General features: G+C 52.0%; 8 protein-coding genes across 8 annotated transcripts; 3 read left to right on the forward strand and 5 right to left on the reverse strand.

Annotated features, from left to right (window-relative positions):
- Positions 1–28: 28 nt before the first annotated feature.
- On the reverse strand, positions 29–1,276 carry P152DRAFT_182320 (uncharacterized protein). The gene is made up of 3 exons (XM_033674174.1): positions 524–1,276; positions 209–469; positions 29–152 (listed from the first exon to the last, which is right to left on the reverse strand). Exons 1-3 carry the CDS (start codon positions 1,032–1,034, stop codon positions 70–72), a joined length of 855 nt encoding a protein of 284 aa, XP_033536964.1. The 5' UTR covers positions 1,035–1,276; the 3' UTR covers positions 29–69.
- On the reverse strand, positions 1,214–2,079 carry P152DRAFT_182270 (Sm-like ribonucleo protein). Its single transcript, XM_033674173.1, has 5 exons — positions 1,916–2,079; positions 1,803–1,863; positions 1,700–1,752; positions 1,571–1,647; positions 1,214–1,507 (listed from the first exon to the last, which is right to left on the reverse strand). Exons 1-5 carry the CDS (start codon positions 1,961–1,963, stop codon positions 1,393–1,395), a joined length of 354 nt encoding a protein of 117 aa, XP_033536965.1. The 5' UTR covers positions 1,964–2,079; the 3' UTR covers positions 1,214–1,392.
- A 258-nt stretch (positions 2,080–2,337) lies between these two features.
- Positions 2,338–5,407, reverse strand: P152DRAFT_470782 (uncharacterized protein; the record flags this gene model as incomplete). The annotated part of the gene is made up of 3 exons (XM_033681006.1): positions 2,338–2,505; positions 2,566–4,727; positions 5,335–5,407. 3 exons carry the CDS (start codon positions 5,405–5,407, stop codon positions 2,338–2,340), a joined length of 2,403 nt encoding a protein of 800 aa, XP_033536966.1.
- A 405-nt stretch (positions 5,408–5,812) lies between these two features.
- On the forward strand, positions 5,813–9,514 carry P152DRAFT_389865 (uncharacterized protein; the record flags this gene model as incomplete). The annotated part of the gene is made up of 2 exons (XM_033676007.1): positions 5,813–7,101; positions 7,153–9,514. The coding sequence occupies 2 exons, from the start codon at positions 5,813–5,815 to the stop codon at positions 9,512–9,514; spliced, it is 3,651 nt and encodes a 1,216-aa protein (XP_033536967.1).
- On the reverse strand, positions 9,140–11,216 carry P152DRAFT_429224 (WD40 repeat-like protein). Its single transcript, XM_033677357.1, has 2 exons — positions 10,260–11,216; positions 9,140–10,206 (listed from the first exon to the last, which is right to left on the reverse strand). The coding sequence occupies exons 1-2, from the start codon at positions 11,160–11,162 to the stop codon at positions 9,580–9,582; spliced, it is 1,530 nt and encodes a 509-aa protein (XP_033536968.1). The 5' UTR covers positions 11,163–11,216; the 3' UTR covers positions 9,140–9,579.
- Positions 11,217–11,453: 237 nt separating this feature from the next.
- P152DRAFT_455055 (uncharacterized protein) lies at positions 11,454–13,964 on the forward strand. Its single transcript, XM_033678712.1, has 8 exons — positions 11,454–11,566; positions 11,618–11,641; positions 11,702–11,814; positions 11,868–12,307; positions 12,360–12,658; positions 12,711–13,145; positions 13,205–13,431; positions 13,482–13,964. The coding sequence occupies exons 1-8, from the start codon at positions 11,513–11,515 to the stop codon at positions 13,954–13,956; spliced, it is 2,067 nt and encodes a 688-aa protein (XP_033536969.1). The 5' UTR covers positions 11,454–11,512; the 3' UTR covers positions 13,957–13,964.
- Positions 13,965–14,317: 353 nt separating this feature from the next.
- P152DRAFT_182491 (uncharacterized protein) lies at positions 14,318–15,863 on the forward strand. The gene has a single exon (XM_033674176.1). It carries the CDS (start codon positions 14,599–14,601, stop codon positions 15,760–15,762), a length of 1,164 nt encoding a protein of 387 aa, XP_033536970.1. The 5' UTR covers positions 14,318–14,598; the 3' UTR covers positions 15,763–15,863.
- Positions 15,864–16,713: 850 nt separating this feature from the next.
- Positions 16,714–17,714, reverse strand: P152DRAFT_505301 (NmrA family transcriptional regulator; the record flags this gene model as incomplete). Its single annotated transcript, XM_033682428.1, has 3 exons — positions 16,714–17,363; positions 17,412–17,484; positions 17,538–17,714. 3 exons carry the CDS (start codon positions 17,709–17,711, stop codon positions 16,714–16,716), a joined length of 897 nt encoding a protein of 298 aa, XP_033536971.1.
- Positions 17,715–18,473: the final 759 nt, after the last annotated feature.

An 18,473-nucleotide genomic window follows, 5' to 3' on the forward strand; every position in this document is an offset into this window, starting at 1 on the left:
AGGGGCAGGCACTGATGGAAGGAATGGGGAATGGAATTCAGGCTCTCGCCGTCTCATGAATTGTTGGAGCTAGTCGAGTGACTTGAAGAGGTCGTTGGCGACATCTCCGGCTAGCTTTTTGCGCTGGGCCTCTGGTATGCTTCCGTGGGTATCTACATCGCAATTAGCATGGCATCGAGAATAATATGTATGCAATGGATCTACTTGCCTCGGAGCGCTGTTATCTTCCGCATCATCTTCTCTAGTTGCTCTACCTGATCCTGCTCCGTGCCGCCATTATCCTCGTCAGCATCGCCGCGAAGAGAGCTCAAGGCTTCCATCAGTTCGCTTCTTTGCCCAGTGAATGGCGACATGTCATCCGCTTCGACCTCATCCGCATCATCCTGGAGTGTGAGGTCGTCATCAGGATCTACGCCAGCCCAGTCATTTGCCTCCAGAGCCTCGCGCAAACGAGGCACGCCAGTGAGTTCTGACAAGCTGTTAGACAGCTACAGAATTATACATCAATGAGATGTTTACCTACCTCCATACTGGTTTCGCCCCGTAGATTCCACGTCGACAAATTCAAATCCATGCTCCTGGCAAATATCATCCCACGTGTCCCCGTCAACGTTCAGCTGCGGTGTGTGTGACTGTGGCATCGCGACCGCGACTTGAACCATCTCCAGAGTCCCCTCTGAAGCATTCCGAATCACCTGCGAGAAGGCGCCGAGCGCGGTTTTGATCTTCTCCAGCTCGCCGTCGTCGACCGGTTTGGCGAAGCAGTATATCCACCCGCCGAGGGCCTGGATCACTTCCTGGGCTTCCGCGCTGAGGAAATCATCTTTCCAAGCGTCCAGGTCTGAGATTTGGTCGATCCAGAGGGGGATCTCGGCCGTGTAGTACTTCGTCGAAAGAGACCAGGTATGGATCAATCCGGCGATGGATTCGTCGATTGGCGTTGGCGCGGACCCGGTCAGGTCTCGGACGAGTTTTAGAGCATCGCAACCTGGAGAGCCAAGCACGAGGATACGATTTGGGTTCGGAACTTCCATGGTGCGCCGGTTATAGTTTATCGTCAAGATTGTGGTTTATGTGCGATGGGTCATGTTTGGAATGTATAAAATTTGTTGTCAGGGCTCCAGGTGGTGCTCCATTTGCGCACCACCATAAATTCGCTGCCATTCCAAATACAAATCGAGGAATCATGAACAGGATTTTCCTGATCCAGAATTTTCTCACAAATACTTAGTCGCATGCCCTGCGCCGTCAACACCAGTAGTCACCCGTTTTCAACCCGCCGGGTCCTGCCACTTGATCATCGTCCAAGCCCTTCTATTCCGGCGGCTGTGTACGGGCGGAGCACCATATGGATACCCAATAACCTGATATGAGAAACGCCAATCTCCCTCCTCATCTTCCGCCTCCGGTTCCGCGCTGTCCCCTTGCTCTGCTGACGGTCGCCCGCCCTCTCGCCAGCCCGACACCTCGTCCTTTCTTGTCCTTCTGTCGGAACATCGGCGCATTCCTGGAACCCGCGTTAGCATCCATCTTCGCATCCGAACCAGTCTGTCGCTCCTCCCGTGCATACCTCAACATGTCGGGGACGATGAAATATCGGACGTGCGATCCGCGGATGTAGACTTGGTCGAGGTGGGTAACGCGGCCCTGTTGTGTTCTCAGTATTCGATCGGTATTCAATATGCGACACGCCACATACCTCTCGACTGGTGACGACCAGATCCTTCATTTGGACGTTCATTGAATCCTCAACTAGGACGGACGTCAGTGCTGGATGTACTTCGTCGCTGTGGATTCGGTACCTTCTAGGAGCTTCCCACGATACACCTGCCCCGAGGTGAGCTCGAGGGTGACAACATGACCCTTGGAATAGAGTTAGATTCAAAGTATGGTCGTTAGGAGGGATTCAGCCTACCGTCGCCTCGTTTAGTAGTTTGATGGGTATCCCGATCGTGGATGTCATTTTGGATGGGTCTTTTCTGCGACAAGGGTGATAGAAAGGAAATAGGAGAAGAGACTTCGAATGTTGAGCGTTTAACCGTGAATTGCGACAGACAAATCTGATCTAGAACTCAGGTACAACGTTCACATTATTATGGCTCAGCGGTGGAATATCAGATTCAAGATGTCAGGCAGACACTCATTGATGCCTTGATGCCTGCAGCGGAGAATCGTGAATCATCAGATGAATCGGAATCGGAATCCCTGCACACTTGCAGCTCTGCTATCACCAGACGCTATCACTCGACTACGAAGGTCATAAACGGGGGTAAATAAGTATCAAAACAGTATGCTTGCTGTCACCAGCTCATCTACTCTATATGACTCCAAAATTCCTCAGAGCTGATCACAATAGCCCGGCTGCTTCTCCGTATTGCCGCTTACCCAACTCTTCGCGGTCAGTACCGTCGTGTATACCATAACCGCTCCCCCAAAGACGATCAGGAATATGTCTATACCGCGCTGCCAAGTCTTAGTTGCCACGCCGCGGTAGTGTAGCATCGGCTGTCGGAAAAAAATGGTCAGCGAACCGGAGATGGTGTCGAAAGATACACGGGGACTTACCGGATAGATGTAGACAAGGGGAATACAGGCAAAGCTTCCCACGAGCGCCACGAACTTGTCGAGATCGTTCGCGCCAACCCAAGCAATCATAGCACACAAGACGACCATGCAGAAGCGGAACACGTTCTTCTTCCACTTGATCCTCGGGTTGTATTTGCCCCTCGCCGTTTTGGGGAAGATATATTTGCTGGTGATCTCGATGGCCGGGAAGAATTGGAGGGGGGTGGACAGGAGGATGGCGAGGGAATAGATGAATTGGACACCGTTGACCAATTTATCATCCTGCGGCAGGTTGAGGATGACGACGGTCTGCGTCTTGCTGCCGTATGCGGCGTAGGACAGGGCACCCATCGAGGTGAAGATGACGGTGATGATGACCATGACGCCCCCCAACACCGGTGGAAATTTCTTCGGCTGGCGCATGCTCTCTTGAATGGGGATAATGAGTCCAATTCCCTCGAAGGTGAAGATTGCTGTCCCGATGAACAACGTCCAATCTCGCGGATTGAGGAGCTTAACATCCGATATGCCCCCTTGGCCGACCAAGGTTATAACATCGTAGTAGTAGAGGTAGATCAAACCAAGCATAATAAAGAGGTCGGCTACCAACGCCAGCTTCTGAATATTGTTGATGTTCCGATATAGGCTCAGCGGGAGGAAAATGATCATCTGCATCAAGATCATGAATTTGATGTCGATGCGTGTTTTGCACTTCGAAACTGCGAGGATGAATGCCTGGAGATTTTCGCTCGTGAAGACAATGTACGCGGACGAAAATCCAAGTTGGCTGATGATGAGCGAGAAATTTATTATCGTTTTCATCCACTTGCCGAATAGCTTTTCGCCCATGCCACCGTAACTCGCCGGCACGGCGAGACGCGTGCCGACGAGCAGGAGGAAGCAGTAATAGCTCAGCGCGGAGACGACGAGCAGCACAAGGCTCGAGAAGAGCATCCCGCCGTTTAGGAACGCGCGAGGGAGGAAGAGGACGCCGGTACCGACGAAGCTCTTGAGAAGCAATAGCGCGGCTGTCGACGGCGAGCCTCCGTGCTCGGGCTTCTCCTTTCGTTTCTTCCGGCGTCCGGGGGTAAGCAAGGCGCTATCTTCCCCATACTCGCGTGGCTCTTCTTCGCCTTCTTCGTACTCGTCCTCATAGGTTTCGCTGGTGAAGTACGCATCCGATTCGTCCTCCTCTTCTTCGAGTTCTTCTCCGGCAAAATGCCCGTAGAGGCTCAGGAATTCGATGAAGTTGTCCGTGAAAACTTGCGGACGGGGTCTCCGTTGCTCGGTTACGACACTTCCATCGGGCCCGATGATACTCCGCTCCGGTGAAGGGGAGACAGCCTGCCGCCTGAGATGGTTACGACGAAATCCTCCCGGCTGTTTGATGGTTCCGATATCCAATATCTGTTCGTCTGGTCTTGGACGCGGCTCATGGAAGCTTCTGCTCCTCTTCGTTGAGCCTTGATGTTCCTGTTGCTCCGACCACCGGTAAATCTGCCGTGTCACATCTCCACCCTGGAGCTGTAAACTGGAGAATTCGTCTCGGTCGAGAGCCGGGCCCGTCGAGGTATCCGTGCCTAGGTCCGCAGAGCCTTCTCGTCCCCGGTGCGAGGAAGAACCTTCGGCAGAGTTCGTGGCGAAATTTGAAACCGAATTTCGTCCCGAAGCGGTGACAAGATGTCGACGAATAACTTCCGGATCCTCAAACGGTGCTGGACTGCTTCTGCCGTCAAAGGAACCATAATTGCTCCGAGGCACTCTTGAGTCCCCATTCAAGGGAACAGGTGAGAGAGCACGTATTGGCGGCGGTGTTCCGAATCGAGGAGGGCTTTCTTTCGAGGCAGATTTAAACGCGGCTGCCAGGGCAGACTCTCCGGGGACACTACCAGGCGGTGATTTCGTACTGTCGAGGCCGGGGAGCGGTATGTTTGACTGTGAATTTTCGGCCGCGTTGGATTGGGTGAGAGCTGGAATCTGTCGTATTGACGGGCTCCCGGGAGCGTAGGGGGCAGGAGAGCCAACCTGAGGAGTGCCTGAGCGAGCGCTCTCCGGCGGCGATGCGGCTCGGACGCTACCGGTATGTGGAGTACTTGAAGATTCGGGAAGGGGCCGTAGTTCGGGAGAGCGCCCACGATGCGGAGACGAGAACATGATGGTGACTACCGGTTGTCGAGTATAGCAGGATATAGGAGCAGAAGTAGAGGACCGAGTCGACTGGAATAGTTCGATGTATCCTCCCTGGCTTTGGAATCTGTTCCAATACGGTGTTTGGCACGGGAGATGCGTAGGATTTGTATGACTACCGGTAATTGCAGCCCAGCCGAGCTCGAGACGGGTTAGAAGGAGGAGATGGAGGTGACCAATGTACAGCCAATTCTTCGTCCTCCGGAGTTCCAATAATACAAAGAATCACTCTATGAGTCTATTGAGGATTGAAATACTGCAAGAAAATGTTGAAAAAGGGAATCCAAGAGAATATCAAGGTCTTAAATGGTAGAAGAAAGAAGGTAGCACTGGGGAAGAGTGGCTGTTCGGAGCTTGTGACCTGGGCACCTGGTGGCTGGTTGTGCAATGCAGTCAGACGGCACGGAATCAAGGATTAGATATCGAGATGCGTGGACCCTGCAACTGTTAAGGTACATTCAAGCCTCACCCGCCCTCTCACGTCTATTTACACGCAGATAAAATCGCTCAACGTCCAATTTCTCGAGAAACTCAGCTCCGTACATTAAAAATGCTTTGAATCGAATCGCAACATCTGTGAACCTGCGGCCAAGGACGTGTGCTCTCTCTCTGGGTGATGCAGCAAGAGGAGCCCGCCGTTTTGTCTTCGTGCCATCATTACATCACTGATCACATCCCTTAGCCATCCATGTCGGAGGGCCAATCTGGGCTGCAAGCACGGCGCAGGCCACAGGCGATAAACCGTTCTCATTCCAATTTTGCTACTCGAAGTGCTCTTGATGATGCTGCGCGCCTGGAACGGAGGAACTCTGCGATACCTGAGACTCCATCTACGCAAAATGAGGACGAAGAACCGGACTTGGCGGTCGAGGATTCAAACCCGCAGGTCCCCCATTTAGTCGTGGAAGACGGAGGACCAGCACATCTTGAGGATGTCGGGGAGGGTCACGAGTACGCCGAAGATGGGGACCTAGCAGACCAAGGTCAGTGGCGGTCCCTTTTGGCAGCGTTGGTGATGCCGTTCAGAAAGAGCAAGGAAACGGGCAAGGCGCAGTCATTCATGTCCACCGGCCCCTCTTCCATCGTACAATTGCAACGTCAAGCGAAAACGAAAAGGCTACCAAAGCCCAGGGTCGGTGCCCTGCCGCGCCCAGTGGGAGGCTCCGATAAGCTAGGCACCTTTGCTGGAGTTTTCGTGCCAACGATGCTCAATGTCCTGAGCATCCTGATGTTCCTGAGATTCGGTTTTATCCTCGGCCAAACCGGGTTCTTGGGCACGATTGGCATGCTCGTGATCTGCTATGCAGTCAACCTGCTGACCACGATGTCGTTAAGCGCCATCGCAACCAATGGAACCGTGAGAGGCGGGGGCACCTACTACCTGATCTCTCGAAGTTTGGGGCCCGAGTTTGGGGGGAGCATCGGCATTGTGTTCTACCTTGGCATGATCCTAAACACGGGGATGAATGCCGTCGGTTTGATCGACATTCTCAAAGAGAACTTCGGAACGAAGACCGGAAACTGGAGCCATTGGATGTCCGAAGGATTCTGGTGGCAGTACCTCTGGGGAAGTATGGTGCTTCTCGTTTGTACCACTATCTGTCTTGCTGGGAGCGGCTTGTTTGCAAGAGCATCAAATGGGCTGTGGATCATTTTGGTCGTAGCAACCATTAGCATTCCCATTTCTACTCTCTTCGTCTCGCCGTTTGAGGACCCCGAAGCTGGCATTCGTTATACCGGGTTGAGTTGGCGGACGTTTGAGCAAAATCTGCTGCCGCAGTTCACTCGAGGTGCTGCTGGAAGTGAAATGAAGGGCAAAGAGACTTGGAAAGATGTGTTTGGGATTCTGTTTCCGGCTACAGGAGGCATCTTCGCTGGAGCCAGCATGTCAGGGGATTTGAAGCATCCGAGCAAGGCCATCCCGAAAGGCACACTCCATGGACTTTTCTTCACCTTCATCCTTTATGCCCTGGTGATCCTTTCCTTAGCATTTACCGTCACCCGTGATTCTCTTTACGCCAATTCGAATGTTATTGCGGAAGTGAATGGGTCCGGCACTCTGATCTTGATGGGCGAAGTTGCATCATCTTTCTTCAGCGCATTAATGGGTCTCATTGGCGCCGCAAAACTCCTTCAGGCGCTTGCGAGAGATAATTTGGTTCCTGGACTGCATATCTTTGGCCAAGGCACACAAAAGAAGGACGAGCCGACGTTTGCTATTTTCCTGAGCTATGTTATTGCGCAGCTCACCATGCTCTTTGACCTCAATCAGATTGCTTCTCTGACAACAATGGCTTATCTCCTAACATTCCTTGTCATGAATCTGGCCTGCTTCTTGCTCAAGATAAGGTATGTTCCCTGCCCGGCCCCTATTCCGTTCCTGCTTCTTACCTGCCACAGCTCTGCGCCAAACTTCCGGCCATCCTTCCACTACTTCAATTGGGAAACTGCCGCTCTAGGCACCGTTGCCAGCGCCGTAACCATGTTCTTTGTGGACGGCTTCTACGCTTCGGGTATCATCGGGCTCCTTGCCCTCGTGTTTCTCGTCATCCATTACGCATCCAACCCGAAACCATGGGGCGATGTGAGCCAGAGCCTAATCTACCACCAAGTTCGAAAGTACCTGTTGCGGCTACGCGAAGAGCATGTCAAGTTTTGGAGGCCGCAAATCCTACTACTTGTAAACGACCCTCGTCGACAGTACAAGTTGATCCAATTCTGCAATTCCTTGAAGAAGGGTGGCTTATACATCCTTGGTCACGTTATTGTGACGAACGACTTCAGCTCTGCAGTCCCTGAGGCTAAAAAGCAACAGGCCACGTGGACGAAATACATTGACTTCTCGAAGATCAAGGCGTTTGTCAACATTGCTATCAATCCAATGTTTGAATGGGGAGTTCGCAACCTTGTCCTGAGCGCTGGTCTGGGAGGGATGCGTCCAAATGTCGTGGTCATGGGATTCATCAACACCAATGACTTTCAGAAACAGCTGATAGATATTCCCTCTCCAAATCCTTTAACCTCCGCATCGACTAGGGAACAAGAGCGACTCACTCCACCGAATAGGAAGGCAAGCGTGGACAGGTTCGGGGAAAGCCTACCGACCGATGCAAACAGACTTGAAGGCGCAGTTAGCGCACGCAGTTATGTCACGATTCTGGAAGATCTTCTCCTTCAAGTCCGGATCAATGTGGCCATCGGTAAGGGCTTCTCAGACCTGGAGCTGCCTGCGCCTAAGCCAGATCGGTGGGACGATTCCTTGCGAATGCTCAAACTTAGGAAAGAGCCAAAAATCCAAAATACGAAGCAGTTCATCGATCTCTGGCCGATCCAGATGTCGGCAGAAATTGCCTCCGCGGGAAAGGGGAGGAAGAAGCATTTGACCACCACGAATTTCGATACCTATACCTTGATTCTTCAACTCGGCTGCATTCTGCATACTGTGCCCTCATGGAAACGGGCATACAAGCTGCGTATCGCCGTGTTCGTCGAGTACGAGTCCGATGTTGAAGAAGAGCGAAGACGTGTAACAGACCTTCTAACTAACCTTCGGATGGAAGCCACAGTTCTCGTCTTTTGGCTCGCATGTGGCTCGTTAAACACCTATGAAGTCATTGTCAACGGGAAAACCGACATTCCTTCCGAGCAGCTTGCAGCCGTTAATGGCGTTCTCCATGACGAAGACTGGTGGCAGGAGCTTCGCCAAGTGCGATTACGGCGCGAGTCGGGGCACATCACGCCCAGCGAAGAGCTCGCGGAGATGGAAGGCCTCCTCCGCGGTGTAGGGACCAATTGGCCTGGCTCATCATTTCAACACAGCAGAGATCCATTGGTGTCGTCTGGGGTCTCTGGACTCCGAAATAGACTTCAGAAGAGACGGCGCGCGTCAATGAGCGAGATGAGCAGGCTAGGAGTGACCATGGGCATGCAGACCCATCGACTCGACCCGAATCTTATGAATGACAGTTCCAGCGAATGCTCCACCTCCGGGTCGAGTGATGACGATGGGTTGTCCGACTCAGACGTGGCGGCGAGCGAGAATGGCATAGAAGACAGTAGAGAGTTGCCACGGATTTCTGGTTCCCGACGGAACACGGTTGGCGGGTTCGGCTCGGTGCGCTACGATACTACAGCTGCAAGGCCATCAATCCCATCTGCATCTGGATCCACTGGCCTAGGGAGGAGAGGGTCGGATATTGCTGTCCATCCATCCGCGATCAAACCCGAAGGCCCCCCTCGTCCAGCCGATCCAGAAAGTCTTATAGACACGTTTGAGTCCCCCAACACTTCGACCGTGGATGAACGAGTTGCAACGGCTGCGTCGTTCCCCAAGTCTCCTGTAGCAAGGCCAGACCCCGTACAAGCACCAGGACCCAGCATCGCGTTCATCGACCTTCCACAACCCGATCACGGGGAGCGCACAACGCAGCGAGACGGACCTTATGGCAAGAGAGACCGGTCTAAGTCACACGGCAAAACCTCGATATATAGTCGTGACTTGGCCCTGACTATGCAATCGCTTCCCATCAGCTTTAACGATCTGCCCTGTCGAGCGCAGCATATGATCTTGAACGAGTTGATGCGGTCTCAGAGCGCGGACACGGCGGTCATATTTACCACCTTGCCCAGCCCGGTTGCAGGGACGGGGGAGAATGAGGAAGCGAGCATCACGTATTTGAGAGACTTGGAGGTGTTGTGCGAGGGATGTCCACCGGTATTGATGGTGCATAGTAACAGTATGACGGTGACGACGAATTTATAGACAGGGACAGAACTAACTCGGCATTTGGAACAATGGAATTCATACGCAGCAGACTTTTGGCTTGTTCATTCGCTCTCCTCGGAACTTTGGGTATCATCCTCCTCTATCCCTCCCCACTCCTCTTTGTCCTCAACCTCCTCGTCCGGCTTGCCAGTCATCACAAAAGCCTTGAGGCAAGTGATGCGGTGGTTGGTTTCATAGCTTTCCAGGAATGTCCCAATCTCCCGCTCTGGTTGAGACGCATCCTCGGATCCGCTTGTGCCAGGTGATTCGCTTGGCTCCGATAGGTCCGTCTTTGAAATTAAACACACCCGAATCGTTCCATCGCTGCTACCGGTAACCAGAATCAGATCCTCACTCGGTTTTCCCTGCCCGGGTACCTCGAGAATTTGGAAGTCCTTGATTCGTCCACTGATCGCCATGGAGTCCCCACCTACAACCCCGATTAGGTCGCAACTAGGGAGGTCGGAAGAAGACGTCTTCTTCTCTGCAACATGTTCTTCGGGGACCGACTTCGCTTCTCCGTTGCTAGCAGAATCCGTGGGCTCATCAGGAGACGCTGTCGAGTATAAAATAACTCGGCCGTCCTCAGTTGACACAGCAAGCACCTTTCCAAACGACTCCGGGAGATATTGGATTTGGTGGATTTTGGTGATTGGCGTGGGCAAAATCCGTGCTTTGGGTTTACAGTCCTTTTGATTGTCAGCACTACATCTCATGGAAGGCAACTCTCGTTCATACGCACCATGCCAAAGGTAACGACGCCTCTCTCAAAGCACACCGCAAATTCTTCGCCTTCCTCATCCCAGACTAGCCTCCTACATTCCCCCCTCCCATGCTTCCCCTCGCCGGCCTGCTGCAACACTGCTCTGTCGAAGGTCAATACGCCTGCCTTCTTCCCCGTGACTAGATTCCACAATCGCATAGATTTCTCGCCCTTGCTCACAGTCAACATGAGCTTATTGCTCGGATGCACTGCGAAGTCGTTCACTCCTGCGGGCACCTCGCCCGGTCCTGCCGTATCACCACTGGGGCGCCCGACGATCTTCGGAACCGGGACTTTAATCGTCGATAGGACCGTCCAATCCCTCGTTCGCGTCACCGCGACCGTGCTGTCTTCGCCAGCCGATAGCAGCTTGGAGCGCGTCGGGAAATGAAGGGCGGTAATGCTCGAGGCGTGATGGAGGAGGCTGCCGACTTCGCGATTCTTCGGGTTCTCGGACAGGGTGGCGCCATTGATCGACGGGAGCTGGGGCTTGAGGGTCGACGGAGGGGCGTTGGAGAGCTGGTAGATGTTGATGCGCTCGTCGGTGCTGCCAGTGGCTAGCAGGCGCTTCTGCGTCTGGTTCTCGGAGGGGGGAGGGGCTGGTGATAGAGCGAGACAGCGGAGGGCGGAGGAGTGGGCGTGGAACAGGAAGCTGTCTGAGAAGAAGACTTTCGTGGTTTCGGAGTCTCCATCGGTCGGAGTCTCATCCTCAATCTGAGACGCCAGGGGAATTTGTGCAACCACTCCGTGCAGAACTCGATTGTATGAACCAGTGATGATCTGAATGGATGTAAATCCTCCAGTGCTCAAGACGGAGCGGGCAACCTTTGCATTTGGAGCCTTCGTTGCGGCATCCCCAACTTCACGCTTTCTTTTCGGCATGATTTGGTATTCAAGTATCCTAAATAGATGTTTTGAAGGATTGATACCTGTATGATACCGGGTCGAGCAAAAACAATCGAGAATTTGGATCGATCGGTGGAGGAGGTGAAATTTTCGACAGGGATCATGGATGTAATAACTGACAGGGGTATATCATCGTTCCTGCCCTGTGCGTGCTCACTGCTGCCTGTTCAGCGGTTCTCTGATCCGGATCCGCCGGCCTCCGAGTTCTAATATTGGTATTTCCATCCAAACTTAGTAGCTGATTCAGATCACGAAAGCGAACGCTGCCGCGTTCATTGCATCGCTAGTATAAATGCTATAATCTCTCAAAGGAATGTTGTGCAGCCATGCCCTCAGAATCCACCAATGCTTCGCCCATTGGAGGAACTTTGCAGCGAGCTGTAAGCATTGCCACAATCTATTCCCCCAGCCAACTCCTAACCATGACGCAGTGCGATAATTGCAAAAACCGAAAGGTCTGTTCGATTCGGGCCTCCTGAGCGACGTGAATTATTCCTGATATCCTTTCTGGTCAGGTCCGCTGTGATAAGGCGTTGCCATGCTCGAACTGCAAAGCGTCAGGCACCGAATGTCGAACGACGGTCGAGCAAAGAGAACCGCGACAGCGGATTCTCATATCCGCTCACTAGTAAATACCGTCCCTTGGCCGATTCTAACGTTTGATCCTGATTATGTGTGCAGTGAGAAAAAGATCGACTCCCTGGAAGAGAAGCTAAACCGCATCGAGGGGCTCCTTCAATCACTCGTTGATTCATCAAGTACCCGGAAGTCAAATAAGTCGCAAGCGGGAACGGGATACTTGACTCCAACACAGTCGAGCTCAAACCTGACCCCAAATGCCCAACCGTCTCCTGAAAAGCCCGTCGAATACGGTGGACAGCTCTCCGTCAACGCGAACTCAATAATCGCGCAGAATTTCCTCAAAGATGCAGTTGCAAGCAGTCCCTACACCTCCCAGAATCCGGAGATGACTGCGGCACTTTACAATCTCCAGCAAATCGTTGAACGACAGAGACAGCCCCAAATCCGACCGTTTCTCGGCAAAATCGCCAACGTTGGCATCAGTCGCGAGGAGCTTCCTCCTATTGACCTCGTCTTAGAAATTCTCAGAAGACTCCAAAGTATGATAATCGGGCAATGCTTAGAGGCATATACTGACCTTAGGAACAATAGGGACCCTCAGTTTCGCTTTTTTGTGCTGCTTCCCTCACATGTCAATTCCCGTGTTCGTCGAAAAATGCAAGGCGGTGTACTTCGACCCGTTCATGGTCGATGTAGCAACATCTGTCATTGTTCACGGAGGTCTAGCGTATCTTTGCAAAGAGCAAGCATGGATGACCAATGACCCAATAGAGAAGGAAACATTTGAGAAGTGTATTACGCAATTTCGCGCCAATTTCCAAAAGAGCCTGAATGAGATGCCGTTGAATATGCCCGCCACTGGAGAATATATTGACGCATTGCTTATCGCAGTAAGTCATCCGTTTTAAATACTTGCGGAACGGCTCCGATAACCATCTACAGAGTTCGGATTCTATGGAAAACGGACGGGTTAACCAAACCTGGACGTATAACTCTGCCGCTGTTCGACTATGCATGATGCTGGGCTACCACCGTGCTTCCACCATGACGGACGACTCAATCGAGGTGCGAGCCACGAAACATATCGCCTTTTGGTCGGCCTACATCACGGACAAATCGTTATCACTTCGCCTCGGGCGACCTCCTGCTATTCAGGACTTTGACGTAGATATTACCCCTCCAGTTCGGTTCGGCATCCCTGAGAAGGACATTTGGATAGATAAGATCGGCTTTTGGGTAAAGATGTCAAATATAGAAGGGCGCGTCTATGAAGAATTGTACAGCCCTCGAGCTTTGAAACAAAGCACCGACAGGCGGATAGGTACCGCTGTCCAACTTGCGCAAGATCTTGAGCAAGTAGGACTCGAGGCCACTACCGTAAGCGCTATCTGGATGGCCCTGCCATCTCGATTTGCCTGTTACTTACTGCTTTACAGATAGAAAAGTCCAGCAGCGAGGGACCGGACTTTATCAAACTCTTGCTATCGTCGACGGTGGTCTCCAGACATATAGTAAGAACTCTCATCTTTTATGCTATTCCAGGAGACAGCCGGGGGTTCGTCAATAAGGAATGTCTGGAGTCAGCGCGAAGCACACTTGCTTCTCATAATGCGATCTCCGAGAAACACAAACATGAAGACGTGTGGTCGACTTACCTCAACTTGTAAGCGAATCAATTTTGTACACTCTCATACGGACTACTAACTTCGGCAGTGCAATTATCAATGCGCCATTGACGCCGTTCATCGTTGTTTTCTGCCACAGCATAGCCTTCTCGGATGAGCACGACTTGGCATTGCTCCATGGCTTCGTCAATTCCTTCGGTTCTGCCGTGCAGAAAACCGAAGTCTGCGCCAAACTCCACAAGCTCTGTTCCGTCCTTCACCACGTCGCGAAAACGTACGTGGAGGCAAAGAAGGCAGGGAGCGGGGCTCTGGTGCAGCAGCAAATGAGTGGTGGTGTAGGCGCAGAGCAGACCAACAACCAATGGGGAATCGATCAGTTCGACCGCTATTTGAACGCGCTAGAACTAACGCCAGGCTTCATCGGCAATGCGACATGGCCCAATGGTCCCGTCACAGGACCAGACCAGCGGATGAGCATGACTAGCAATCCCGAGAACCAGGTGATCATGAATCTGTTGGAGGATGATTTGTCTTACCTTGACATGGATACATACTTCGGGTAGAAGGAAGACACGTTGATCTGGAGTTGGGGAAAGGAAATACGGATAGACTATGAGGGAGATTACATGACTGTTTATACTTACATATCTCTTGGGGCGTGGACCTTAAGGGGCGTTGCTAGTGGAATAATCTGTCTTGACTCTATATCATGCTGGTGGCATTGAAGCCTAACTGAATTCTATAAACACCGCGAACAAGATGCTCTCGGTCGTTTCTCATATTCAGGACGAAGTGCCATTTCGAGTCTGGACATGAGGTCGGAGATGTCGGAGTTCGGCTTTCTCCGACTCCGACTCCACTCCACCCGCGTTTTGCACACTGCCGCATTTAAATGTTTTGCATTCCAGCAAACATCGCCAACGATACAAACAGCTTGTCAGTAATTTACTGACAAGTGACAATGCGAGTTGTTTGCCAGGCGCTCTCAACCCCTGAACTTTTCGTAAGTACTCCTTACATCCATCTATTTCTCTTGCTAGACTTCTGAAGTAGTCCTGAACTGTCTCGCATAAACCAGCTTGGGGACGCTGACTAGAAATTGTAGGGGTTGACAGTTCTCAATGCGCGCTCACTTGCGTCATTCGGTGCTGTGCCTCCGTCCTTGAATCATTTAAATCAGGCCTCTCGAGCAGGTTTTGGGCAAAATGACTAGCTGTACCCCAGAGACAACCGGCCCAAATCCAACAGCACCTTACTATGACCTTCCTAATGGTTTCCAAGGCCCTTACTCTTGTGGTGATGAAGCCTATGGTCTACCACCGCATGCCGACCAAACTAATACCCATTTGTATGGTAACGATGCCGCTTTCGTAGAACAGAACCAAGGTGATGCAGATCGTGCGCTCAACAGCAATATCGCTGGACTACTGAAGGTCATGGAATCTGTGGGCGGTCAAGAGAATGACATGGGGGAGCAAGGGGGGGCTAATCGTAAGAGCGCCGGCGGCCATCGCGATACAGCAGGCGAAAAGCAAGGTGTACCGCTTGAAACCGCTCAGGCTGGGGTGAAGCGTAAAAGAGCAACAGGACTATCTGAAGCAGCAGAAGGGACTGCGGAAGCGCCCAGCGCGACGCGAGGGAGTGCAGGGCGTCGAAAGAGGCAGAAGAGCAGCTCGACTGAAGTCGACGAGAGGTTGGGACACGCAGACGACGGAGCTACTACTGCGTACCCAGCATCCGTGTTAGCAGAAGCCCGTGTTGTTGGAGTACATAGTGCTGCGGCTTTGTTCCGGGGAACCAGCGTATCGACGAAGAAATACACCCGTCCGCCTATGTCCAAACTGTACAGCTCACTACGGCTAACACCAGACAATTTCCTTCACCTCCAAGCTGCTGCGAAGCAGTACATGCTTGACACTGCGCATCCGGAGCGGCAAGACTGTGTTGGCCAACGAGGGAAAGGCGACACTGATATTGTCCGGCTACGACTTTTCAACTGCGTCCGCGAGTTTCTCAACGAGGGGTCCGGTGACAAATTCTTTGGCCCGAACGCGTGCACGGAAGACCAGGCTGGGGACGGCGTCGGCTTTGGGGTCAACGATAACGACAATAGGAAGTGGATTTGGCCGCACGACGGTAACAAGATCATTTCCCTTATTACCCCCCTCCTTCGTCGCATGGTCACGAACGAGCGCCAACGACAGTACGCTCTGGTAGCACGCAAGTCAGGGAATGCAAAAGCTGCAAGATCCAAAGAAGATATTGTCGATCCACAGCCTTCCATTGACGAAACACCTGCCAAGGAGCCATCAACTGCTGTGTCACTGGTAAGGAGATGTCCTATGCGCTGTAAAATGCACCTCTGCTAACCGGCTACGAAGAGCCTCGATCCGAACCTGCGAAACTCTCCCCAGATGGCGCAACCATATTCCAGCGTCCCGATCCAGACATATGCGTCCTTTGGCCCGCCTCCAGCCACGCTTCGTCTCATATTTCTAGACGAGGAAGAATTCATCCTAGGAGGAACCACGATTACCCTCTCGAACCATCCTTGCATCACTGGAATATCCTTCAACACAGTACTCGCAGAGGTCCATCAGAGCCTCGGCCGGTTCGCTCCCGATCAGACGCTCCCTCATACGACCTCAACGGCGACGATGAATGGCGGGTCGAACGGGAATCACCCCCCATCTTCCCCGGCGAACACAGAAGCGCAACGTTTGGCGAGTGCTGCCCTCGCCGATGGCTCATTCATAACCAGTGATTCACGACACGATGGGGCAGCAGAAAATGCTACATCAACACGAACTCAAGCTAGACGCGAGATTGTTAAGATTTGCGCTCACACAGTCTCGGGGCTGGTCCATCTTCACGATGAAGCGGGTTGGAATGCGATCCAAGAGGAGACTTTGCAGACTATGTGGCTACTAGATTCTCTTAAACTTATTGTTGAAACTACTCTGATTGACACCCTTCAAAGCTGAGAGTCCACCAGTGGAAATGAGAGGTGGGTGGTTTCCGGGTCTACTTAGAGACGAAGTTGTAAGAGAGCCATCCGAGCTGCTGTTGTTTGGAAGAGACACATTCCGAGTTGACTATTGAGGTCATACGCATATTATGTAGCACAGAAGGATCATTGTTCACTGGCATAATTATGAAACCTACACGATATTTAAACCTTTCCCGGCGAGTAAATGTTGAAGATCTGGAGATGCTGGGGCTAATCTAAGATGAAACCTCTATAGAATTAACGCTCGCCTAATAGATATGATGATCCAGTCTGCCTCTGGCACCTCTTAGTCCACTATTATAGTCTTAGACTAGGAGAACCATGGCTCATGGTCCTTAACGAAGTCCTCCCATGTGGTCAACTTCTCTTGTACCTGACGAATGGTCCACTCGACGCCCTGCTCCCCCTCTGCACCGTAATAGCTTAGATTACCAGATCCAAGGTCTTCAGAAAGTCCCTCCTCTTGTGCTTCTGTCGATTTCTTTGCATGGTCAGCGCCTTCAAAAACGACCTCCGTGTTTGTACACTCGGTCCAGACCCGACAGATTCTGGCAAGAGTATAAAAGGCCGTGGCAGCAAAAAGACGTGTGTGATTGTATCTAGGAGGATCCTGAAGGGCTGGAGCCAGGTATTTTCCAATATCTTCGATATCGATCAGAGGCACACGTGTCGAGGCCGTAGCGGACGGGATGATCGGATCGAGGACGTATTTCTCGTCGGTGATCTTACGAGGTTTTGTGACCGACTGGAAATTCTGCATGAACCATCCGGGCATGAAGAAGACGCTCGTGAGGGGGAGGGTCCGAATATACCGTTCGACTTCGGCCTTGCTGTCGAAATGGGGAATCCCGATAGGTGGAAGGGACGACCAGATGAAGAACTCGACCTTTTCCTCAACGGCGGCGTCTGCGAGAGCTTTACCTTGCGCTACTTCAACGGCTGCCTGGGCGGTTTCCCAATCTGAATACCAATTAGTATGCAAAGAATAAGATTCGAGCCGGGACATCCAGTTTGTCACTGCGAACACTGCATATGATCCTCTCACGGCAACTCTTAAAGTGTCCGGTTTGTCCAGGTTGGCCTGGAGCCGGCGTTAGCCAGATGGCGCCGATCCTGAGGCTTTACGGCACATACCTCGACGATGTCGACGCCCCGCTTACGAAGCTCAACCGCCGCGGGTTTGGAAGCATCTCTCGTGACGCCTCGTAGCCGATATATAGCGGAAAATGCGGGGTTTCGCAGTAAGTACCGGACTAAAGCACCGCCTTGCTGCCCAGTCACACCGAAAATGGTGAAAGTCTTGCTCATTCTGGTCGAGGTCGGGAAAAGAGAAGCTTCTTAGCAGGTACGAGATTAAGAACAGAATTGAGGTAGACTACTGCGCCGTTAGGCCAATATATATATTTCCCTATATATAGGCCTCCTAGTACCGGACAAATACTGGAGACCGGACGAATACTGGAGACTGGACGAATACTGGAGACTGGACGAATACTGGAGACTGGACGAATACTAGAGGCTGTCACAGTGCGTACAAGGGGAACCGTTTAGAACACGGCTATAGTATTCTAGTTACTCCGTATAGTAGTATCGGACCAAACAAAAGATAAGAAAGAAGAAAAGAAAGAAGATAAAGAGGAGAGGAACTACTCCTACATATTGCTCGACTCCCTTGTGTAGCCTCGCGTGTGCGTCTACGGCAACACAACATACCAACTTCACCTATCGTTAGGCCATATGGCCACTAATCTCTTCTGTAAGGTATCAATCCGAAAGGTGTGCAGTCTGACGACTCGTTATGGATATTTTGGTTAGTACAGTTGATTTCTTTTGGGGTAGCCGACATGGGGGGTGTGGCCAATAGGGGGCCAGCTGACGTGCCAGGTTGGCTCATGCCGTCATGCGGGCTCATGCCTCATGCGTGATGCGGACATGCGGCACTCTGATCCTGGCATTGCTGAGTATGCTATAAAAAGCCCAGTAATTAACGGTTAGTCGGAATTTAATGACAGCACCTCCTGAGAAGTCGGCTGCGAACCCTCAGGAAACTGCGACTGAACAGCAAGTTTC

Source organism: Eremomyces bilateralis (assembly GCF_010015585.1).
Source record: "Eremomyces bilateralis CBS 781.70 unplaced genomic scaffold P152scaffold_3, whole genome shotgun sequence".
NCBI lineage: Eukaryota > Fungi > Ascomycota > Dothideomycetes > Eremomycetales > Eremomycetaceae > Eremomyces > Eremomyces bilateralis.

Coding starts and splice junctions, on each gene's coding strand:
- P152DRAFT_182320 (XM_033674174.1), bottom strand. CDS start 1,034: ATGGAAGTTCCGAACCCAAATCGTATCCTCGTGCTTGGCTCTCCAGGT. Junction 470..523: donor GGGGCGAAACCAGTATGGAG/GTAGGTAAACAT, acceptor ACAGCTTGTCAG/AACTCACTGGCGTGCCTCGT. Junction 153..208: donor GAAGATAACAGCGCTCCGAG/GCAAGTAGATCC, acceptor ATTGCGATGTAG/ATACCCACGGAAGCATACCA.
- P152DRAFT_182270 (XM_033674173.1), bottom strand. CDS start 1,963: ATGACATCCACGATCGGGATACCCATCAAACTACTAAACGAGGCGACG. Junction 1,648..1,699: donor TGGTCGTCACCAGTCGAGAG/GTATGTGGCGTG, acceptor AGAACACAACAG/GGCCGCGTTACCCACCTCGA. Junction 1,508..1,570: donor ATCGTCCCCGACATGTTGAG/GTATGCACGGGA, acceptor CGCGGGTTCCAG/GAATGCGCCGATGTTCCGAC.
- P152DRAFT_429224 (XM_033677357.1), bottom strand. CDS start 11,162: ATGCCGAAAAGAAAGCGTGAAGTTGGGGATGCCGCAACGAAGGCTCCA. Junction 10,207..10,259: donor GCGTCGTTACCTTTGGCATG/GTGCGTATGAAC, acceptor GACAATCAAAAG/GACTGTAAACCCAAAGCACG.
- P152DRAFT_455055 (XM_033678712.1), top strand. CDS start 11,513: ATGCCCTCAGAATCCACCAATGCTTCGCCCATTGGAGGAACTTTGCAG. Junction 11,815..11,867: donor ATTCTCATATCCGCTCACTA/GTAAATACCGTC, acceptor TTATGTGTGCAG/TGAGAAAAAGATCGACTCCC. Junction 12,308..12,359: donor AATTCTCAGAAGACTCCAAA/GTATGATAATCG, acceptor TAGGAACAATAG/GGACCCTCAGTTTCGCTTTT.
- P152DRAFT_182491 (XM_033674176.1), top strand. CDS start 14,599: ATGACTAGCTGTACCCCAGAGACAACCGGCCCAAATCCAACAGCACCT.